Here is a 9,738-nt window from a genome sequence, read left to right as displayed (position 1 = left end):
TGTATCCAATGACTAGAACACGTTCATGATAAAAAAATAGGTATTTATGAGATTTGAATAAATTTAAAATGCAATTTTTATTCAATATTATGATGCAATTCGTAGTTTTTTAGAAACACAGCTGTGTTGCGAGCGCTTTCCGAGCCTTGTAACAATGGTGAGGGGCGCGGGCGGCGGCGTTTTTATCATTTTTAAGAGTATATTTCAGATTTCTCTTGTTTAATTTTTCTTTCGTACTTATTATCTTAGTTCATGATAAAAAAAAATAATCGCGCCTAGGGGTATTTTCTGTCGGATACATGAACTGGGCTACTTTTGTAAGACGACTAAAAAATCACCGTGTATAGGCACCGGGAATGGGACCTACGTAACGTAAGGGTGAAACCGCGGGGTACAGCTAGTAAACAATAAAAAATCAGCCGTTCACACTTGTCTTGTCGCACTAACACATCGTCTCAGTATGTTCTGGCGTTACTCGACACACTATTTCCAAAACCCATCGCTTTGACTTTGATAAAGAGGTTGTTGACATAAACACGAATAGATAGGCAAAATTTGCAATATATACAGCCGGGCAAATCTAAAAGGGCTTTTACTTTTGGTACGAGGCTACTGAACCCTGAAAAATCTTCGTTTTAGCACTAGCGTCTGTTTACCCAATTTGCAAATATTTTTGTTTGTTGCGTTCCCTCCAGATAGTGCTAGGGCTTCCATCTATTAGACGGCAATTCAAACGCCAAGTTCAGCTACAAAACACGCTGATCTCAACAAACGTTAAGAGGGAATAGTTCCTCTAAGAATACCCTTCAGGATCTGTCTTTAGTTTCAAACCAAATCGATAGATGGCGCTAAATCGAGGAATTAGTACTTAGTATTCCGAAAAAGTTAAACCACTAGAATGTTTTCATTTATATGTACGAAATCCTTTCCGAATTCTCCAATCACTGAGGTACACTGACTCCTCCCTATTAATATACTTTTAACAAACTACGACAAAATAGAAAAAAGGGGAAAAAGATTTGGGAATATTTTGTCCCAAGTACATGTAGGGAGTCAAAGAAAAAAACGATTACGATAAAAATGTCTTTCATTATATTATAATAACCACAACTAATAATAATTGTTACTAGATACAGAAAAAGCAACATTTAACACAATTGTAATAAATATTTCATCTAATACACGGAACCAACGTCGCTAATAGGAATGCATATAAACAAATATTATTTACGTACCTAGATTATTATTTTGCTAATAAATAAACAGCCAATATGACTAAAAAATAATAAATATATTACGCTACTGTTAAATCTAATATATTATGTAATAACTAACTGTATATTGGCGCTGATTCTTTGTTACGCAAACTAATTTAAAGCATTGCCATCTTCCGCTAACACGAAGCATTAAAAAGGATCAGAGACAAATAGAATGTCAAAAATGAAGAATTCATATCACTGCTGGTAAATTTTAACAGGAAGCAGTTAATCAAGTCAACATTTTAAGCTGCTTAACCAACAAATTCGATGTTAGTCAGCAGATAGATTTTCAAAAAATAACCTATCTTGTTTAATCCCGTTATGAAAATGAATCGACACAAAGTTGAAATTACCAGTGACGTCACTTATCAAAACAATTTTTAATTAAAACAAATTTTCGTCTCCTTTAAATATAAATGAAGATTCCGATGGCTTAAATAAAGTGCGTGTTTGACAGAATCAGAGCCATTGTTATTGTATAAGTTTCGCATTATTTGAATATGAAAGGTCACAAAGGGGTTGAATTGACTGTTGCTTCGAGACGTTCTCGTTAGTGTTAATGTGGAAGAGAGAAGACAGAGACCGTAGAGGTGTCTCTCTCCACAACGTCAAGGTCGAGATATAATAGATCATAGGTGAAATAGGAATAGGTGACGGTAACAGATGAAAGTTTAGACCCAACTATCCGATTTACACAATATACTTTAATGAGCAAATAATCTTTGGCGCACAGTCAATTAATCACCATGTGGTATTCAGTAAACTACGGACATACAATTTATTATCTGAGAGTACGCAAAACTTCACAGCAAGTGTTTATTACTGCTAATAACAAGGTATTGTAGGTCCCATTATAATTATTGTAACAATTATTGACCGAAAATCGCGGCATTTTGAACGTTATTCGCGCAGCTAATTCAATATTATTGCTTATGTCAGTCAGCAGAACAAACCAACGGTAACGGTGCAAACCATTTCAATCTATATAAATCATACAATTTAAAATGTCAGATATTATCTAAATATTTACTGTAATAAAATAGAATTTACGACCGATATATTTAACGGTATTAATTGAGTAGTCACTACTACATGAAATAATTTATTAAGATTAGAATTGTAACGTAAATGTCATGTTTTGTTGTTGCAAGTAAAATATATCCCTCGCGATTTGCAATGAAGCAACAAAACTTTTCCGACTTACTATACTTTCACAATGACATCGCCCTAACAGCCATAACTACTGCTAGCGTCGAATCCATAAGCATGTCTATACAACTTATAATACGTAGCTTGAACATTTATCGGCTATAGATGGAAACAAAGACTGTACAATACCGTGCCTGTGCTACGAGCTGTCCTTGTAGAAGTGAGACAGCATTACATTGCTATATTGCGTAGCTCTTTCTCACTTCCACTAAAGAAACAGTCCTGATATCAAAACATGGCTGTTGTGGATACACAATTTCATTTGCGGATACTAATATAATTTGTAATATCTGTTTGATAAGTTCCGCATAATTTTCGTCAACAACATACTCGGCAACTAAAAGTCTTCAGGAATACGAAATGAATTGAACCTTTCCGATATCCAATGGTTTCGGTAACGGATCCACAACATCCCTGTTTTGGTTCTTATTATACGCGTTCATTTCATATCCGACAAATATTTTGCGACGGTCGCAGTCATCAAACATTTTCTCCAATCTATTATTTCCTATGGGAAAGGACTTCATTCTTAAGCTAGGCACTTGAAGAGACTGTGACGTTACATCTACTATCCGTATAACAACTACACACGTATAACGCTAATATATTGTAGGTATTTATTAATGCTGTCATTTCTGATGAGAAATCTATCATAAGCAACTTTATTTTGACTCGATTTCAAAGTCTGTTAATAAAGTGAGCATATAAAAGACAACAACAAAAAATCCTTCATATTTTAAAAAGTTTTCTAATAAAACCAGTAGGTATAATTTCCGATCAGAAATGACAAGTTTAGCCCTGCTTATAGTACTGTCAATTTGGTTATTTTTAATTCAATTTGATGCATATATCTAGTAACGTATGGTTGATTTTACAAACACGTTTTTTACTTTCAAAACGAAAATCTAATATATATATCGTAAAAGGATGGAAGATTATTTATCGCACTAAGGAAGTATGTTTATATGCCGCAGTAATGTGTTAAGTAGCCAGTTAATTGAAAGCTTAAGGTATTCAATTAATGACATTCAGTTCAATGGTAATTGGATACTGGCCTTTTCATCAGTCATCCAATTATTTGGCTGAATAGCCCAGATAGCCGTGACCGACACACGTTTATATATGTGTGTGTTACGAATATATTTTGAGATAAAAACCGTGTTTGTAAAAAGCCTAAGAAAGCACGCAAATAAAGCGCACCTGCCTATTATAAACAGACATGGAAGGAATATTAGAGGCCTGAATTGTGGAATTAATCTACGACTTACAACTGGAAGGATTAACAGTAAATGTCCTAAACGAAAACGAAATATGTATAAAGAAACAATGATTAACTTATTTGACTAGCGAAATTGAATAAAAGTTTAACCATGAACTAATTATTAACTATGGCGGAGTAAAGAATATATTGGTGAATATAAATTGTAACCGATTTAACAATTCATGAGAAACGCTTTCAGTGAAAGATTATCCCTATTTGCAAGTTCAGAAGACTTACTACCAGCCAGAATTGAAGTGGCAATAAGCAAACATGTAGAATTTAACTAGCATGAACTAAAAGTAGTTTCATTAAAGAAAATCATTTTAATATGGGCTTGCACAGATTTTATTTTAACGAACAATTTTTAATGCCATGAATAGCAATTCTTGTATATTAACAAATGACTTGTTCGTTTCATGTTTAAATATACAACAATGTTATCATGGTTAGGGATCTGTAAGTAAGAAAGAGTAAGTGAGGCATTAGGGAAACTCACAGTTGGGAAACAGATTTACCGATTTCAAACCGTACGACACTCAGGTCATTAAACACAACGCTTTGACATTTTCCTAAATACGCGAAGCATTATTATATCACGAAAAATTGTAACTTTACCGAGCGAACACACATCACAAGGGATAACCCTATTAATGCATAATTGATTTGTACTGAGTTCATAATATAAGCCTTATGTTAAGCCACTTAAGAGTTAATTTTAAGTGAATAGAAGACGATTAACTTAACACTAGATGTTCGCTAAAAATTGTGTTAGCTCCAAACCAAAATAACCCTTATAACGTGTAGGCAAGAAGCACAGATCGAAGTAACTAAGGTAACATTAAAATTCGACAAAGCGAATTGACACAGGCGTAAAATGAACAATACAAAGATATAACAAAAATAAATACATTAACAAATCAGTTACAATCCTAATTGATAATAATCTATATTAATGATAGAATAGATTGTGAAGTATTTACTATTTGACTTTATCATACAAGAATATATATCACTTAGCTACGAACATGATTTAACATTTACACAAACTAAATAATTTGTATCCTCGCTCATATTATAACAAATAGTATTAATATTATCACTAGAAGGCCGAAGAGTATAGCTATTGCCAACCACTGGCGTCGATCTGCAACAAAAGATAAAAAATATGTAAAGATATGTAAATCCCACAAATTGTGTTACCCCTAGGGAAATAATGAATTGGGGTAACTGGTAGGTCTTATTGAGGACCCGTATTAGTAAGGCGAAACCGGTTCGTGATAAATTTTTGGAAGGCAACCAACCGGTTGGTGGAGTAAATAAAATGGGATGAAAAAATCACATAGTCGACACTGGTCTCTATTTCTTTTTATCTAGCCTACTGTGTCCCACTGCTGGGTAAAGGCCTCCTAAAAATCTGGGCTGGTTCCATGAGGCCTAGGACAGAGAATCGTGGAAAGATTTGGGCATATGGGATGAATTAGGCAAATTAAATTAGATTCTATACGTCTAATAACATTTATTGGTTGTACCTTGTAACACTAGTTTCACTTATTTTAAATAATATCATAACTGATATACACGAAGTTATTGCAGTTCTTGTTAGATTTTACCGCAAACCACTAGCGATGTGGCAACGCGTCATGTTACTTCCATAATATATTGTATAAGGAACTATTTTGTAACATATGTATGTATATTGCTTATTAGACAAGAAGACTTCAACAGTGTTATAACAAAATCTTTACACAGCACTTTAGTGGATTCGATCTAAAATATATAAAACCAATGATTGTTAATCGCCGTATCTTTGAATAATTCTTTCGTCTTTTGGAAGATCAGAGGTCTATCATAACGGTAAGGAGCACAGGGTCGAATTAAGACAATTGTTTTCTAGTCATAATCTCAAGAGCAATAAATTAGGACGAATGGAGATTTTTAATTTGAGTTTTTTGGAGTGGTCAGTCCAGTTTACAACTACACAAGTCCAGTTTCAAAGCAAGAGTAAGCGCTATGGTCTTATTAATATATGGATTAAATGGATTCGAAAATAATAACATGAAGTAGGAACTTACCATTATTCATATGAAGCACCTTAGCGACTTTCTTAATTGTTGAATCTAGTTTAGAATCGGCATTTTCAAGTTCGGTATTCAAATCATCTAACATCCTGAAAACAAAATTAAAATAAGTTAGTTATATGTAGAAAGGGTTGGAACCTTTAATTTAACTTCAAATTCTAAATGTCTGCTTTCGATTTCTTACTTCTTCTTTACGTCATTTTAGATGTGTTTTGTCCTTAAAATTTTATGCTAATCAAAGCAAAACTGACTGAGAGCACAAGCAAGCAAGAAAGCCTGTCCCACATGTCATTGTAAAGCGCGAACGTTAAAACATTAAGACACTTTAGCGTTTTGCAAACAACTGGAAGATAGTTGAAAAATTAACAATAAAGATGTTACTCACACAGCCTGTTCATCAAGTTCAATTCCGATCTGTTTGGAGACTGTCTTCAGAGACCCGACGGAGTTACTGATCACTTGCAGCTGATCGTTCTGACTCGACAGCATTTTGTCTTGCACCGACATTATATCGCTGTCGTAATCGAACCTCACCGGACTGTCTGTCTGATTGGCGAGTTTTGAATATTTAGTGTACTTCGGTGTCGGTGTCCATACATTGCCTAGGTGTATTGGACTTTCTTCGCCAAGTAACGGCTCCCGGGCCGTTCCGTCGTTGTCCCGATTCCTGTTTAGACTCATCTTGGTTTTCATTACCTGTAAATTCATTTTATTTAGTGTATTTTTTTGCCAAGCAAGGATATTGATGAGATATATGATTGTATAATTACTACACTGTACACTTCTACACGAAGGATAGATAGTTTAGTTAATCACATACTAAATTTATTATTCAAAAAATGTTACCTTAACTTCCTGCTTTGTGGCCTCGATAAAACTTCTTCTTTCAGAAATTTCTTTATTGTCTATCTTAAATTTCGAAGAATTCTTTTCGACGATACTTAATCAACTGTTAAGGTTATTATAAACGAATATAAACTGTAAATTAAGTAAATGATCTTTCGCAATGCACAAAACCCAACCGAAGGATTTCTTAAACCATAAAGCACAAAACGTGAAAATTGCACAATTCAACAAAAATTAATGAAACATAATAAACATCGCCAATTGTATTGCCTAGTAAAATATAAAGCTAAAATTGAGAAGTCGCCAATCGGTAGTAAACAAAAAGGTCATTCATTCCTATCCGCCCATATACCCCTTAAATAAAAAAAATAGACTATTCTTTTTTAAAGGGAGGTAATGAACAAAAAACATTCGTAATAAAGAATACTTAAATAGGCAATAGTAGTAGGTATTAAAAAGGATATTGATAGTATCTTCCAAGTCTTCCAAATCCCATTCAATACTACGGAGCGCGTTCCTCAATTCCGTAGAAGTCCATTCCACTTCTGGACTGTTGGGTATACTCGGCGTCTTCGAAATCTCCTGCCACCTCAGGTACAGCCCGCGAGTCTTGTTCAACGCTTTAAACACCTCACTGAAGTCAAAATAATAAATTAACTAGAGTAAAAATGTAACAAACCATCACTCTATTTCTAATAAGTTAAAGCTCTACAAGTTTTTATTATTTGACTACTAGACAGTTCAGAATCCTTAAAACACTTAAATACGTTACAAAATACTCCGTAGACTTGGCTTCATAATGTCAATGAAATTATAATTATTGTTTATGGTAATTTGTATTCGACGATTTGAACATGACAATATTCTACAAGAATGGAGAGTAATTGTTCTAATTTTGAAAAAAATCGGTGTTTCTTTGCAAAAGTTTCTAAAACGTAAGTTTAAAAAGGCTATGTAATTAAAAAGCCTAACTACTTTTAAAATTACACAAAATACAAGGGCAGAATATGACTATAAAAATTAATATTTCATTTTAATTATATCGTAACCTACGCAAGACGTGCAAACAAAGTCTCAAAGATAGAAGCTACGTAATTAAAAATTACGTGACATAATACTTGTTGCCCCTTAATTAATCTGAGCGAGCGGCGTTGTTAAGACTGTCTGTTTGAAGAGGTTCAAAAGTTCGGTATAAACCGTGGATCATAATTATTTGAAGGCTTTTAAATATAAAAAATTGAAACACATTTTTTTATCTGAAAACCCGTGTCGTGTTGATTTGCCAATGGAAAACGCTTCGTCTACGTCAGAACCGAAAGCCATCACAGCCGTTATCAGATTAAACCCGATCTACAATTCGTAATTCGATTTGTGTTCAAGCCTAACCTAACTGAGTCTCGTCGAATCCAGTCTGGCTAGTCCTGTTAGTACCCTTTAGATTTGAAGTCAGACGTGTAATACGTTTATGCAAGTCTCAATATGCCTTTGATGTTCCAGTGCTGTTAATAGGTTTACACGATGGAATATACCAGAAACTCAGTTTATACTGATTAGGTGATCAGATAACTGGTATTACTAATAGTTTATTTATTACTATAGGATTGTCTTATAGATTGAGATGAGGATATTATGCAGTCTTTCAAATTAAGTGTTTAATTTTATACTGAAGTGCCAGAACAGTTTCACGGATTAAGACAAGTAAAAATGATAATGTTACAATAATACCACATTACCTTCTCCAATGACATAAAAAGTCTTCAAATTAAAAAATCGTCGTCGATCGATAAAGCAAGGGGCATAATACAATGAATAATGCAGCCATCAAGTAGAGAAGTCACAACACATGTCAATGTCCTGTTAATAAATAATATTGTTGTGCATTTGCCTTCACTATTGATTTTTCCCTACTCTTCATTAATGCAGGCTATCTATTTATAAATAGACCGGTATATTCTTCATCTAGGTCAGCCTACCAAGATATAACAGCAAATTCAGGTCAAGTCAGTAAATTTTTAATCTGTTTTCACACCTGCAGGTTCTACTCAGAGTTAAATGAGGTCAGCATAGCTATTGCACAGAATATTATTGCCAGTTAAATGGTCAGGAGAAGGTTTTGATGCAAAAAGAATTTTAATGAAAGGGATTAAAGTATATTTATGAAATTTAGGTACTGTTGCAATCGCTTATGATGTTGAAAGAGGATTATAGCAGGAAGCGTTTTTTTTTTAAATTTGACTATTTGACTATTAAATTAGTAATCATTTTAAATTTTGTTAGCATTCTTATTGTCTTCTCATTTGCCAAAGTTTGTTGGAGTCTCGCTAGTATGATATTTTAAATGATTTTTTCTCAATTTGATTGTTTAATAAACACATATTCTTTTTTAATTAAAAAGACTGCTTAGGCGAAGCTAAGCAGTTTGAATAATTAAAAATTATAGAAAATAGAAGAGTTACATTTTCTTCGGTGTTGTTCATGTAGCAAAAGAATTTATGATCAATGACATGAGTTATTCATGCAAAACAATAAAATTAAACATGCTCAGCTATTTATATTAGCCAGGTTTCTTAATTAACATATGGTCCTGCCTCTAAGGAAGTATAAAAAATTATAAAATATAAGTATACTATAATATTTAACAATAAAGAAAACAGCTACTAGTTTTAAATAAATAAACTTGATGTAAAATCAAAACTACACTATATTAGCACTATACTAGGTTAAATACTCATACAAGCTGTTTATGAACTAAACAATGGCTTTGTACTATAAAGGGTTTTTTTTGTAATATTCACTTCATACCCAACACAATACTTTCATTAAAAATGTAATACTAATAAGTGGATGAACATAATTAATATTTTCGCTAAGCTGCACAAATATAATTAATATCACTTACTCCTTGACGACGTAAAATGGGTCTTCTAAAGTCATGACAAATAAGAATAACAACGTATAAACGCGAGCTGATTCATGTGACGAGAAATTCTGGCACTAAGAATTGCAAATAAAAATTTACACAAACAGATAAACACTCAGGTGTATCCAGACGATCCTTCGCCTATCCCACAAAATATCGACAACA

General features: G+C 33.2%; 1 protein-coding gene across 1 annotated transcript; it reads right to left on the bottom strand.

The window, feature by feature from the left end:
• Positions 1 to 1,069: 1,069 nt before the first annotated feature.
• LOC113503185 (syntaxin-6) lies at positions 1,070 to 9,735 on the bottom strand. Its single transcript, XM_026885064.1, has 6 exons — positions 9,553 to 9,735; positions 7,118 to 7,287; positions 6,654 to 6,748; positions 6,193 to 6,503; positions 5,802 to 5,896; positions 1,070 to 4,873 (listed from the first exon to the last, which is right to left on the bottom strand). Exons 1-6 carry the CDS (start codon positions 9,585 to 9,587, stop codon positions 4,797 to 4,799), a joined length of 783 nt encoding a protein of 260 aa, XP_026740865.1. The 5' UTR covers positions 9,588 to 9,735; the 3' UTR covers positions 1,070 to 4,796.
• Between the last annotated feature and the right edge of the window lie 3 nt (positions 9,736 to 9,738).

Source organism: Trichoplusia ni, chromosome 1 (assembly GCF_003590095.1).
Source record: "Trichoplusia ni isolate ovarian cell line Hi5 chromosome 1, tn1, whole genome shotgun sequence".
Lineage (NCBI taxonomy): Eukaryota > Metazoa > Arthropoda > Insecta > Lepidoptera > Noctuidae > Trichoplusia > Trichoplusia ni.
Note: the sequence above shows the minus strand (reverse complement) of the source record. Positions and strands in the feature narration are given on the sequence as shown.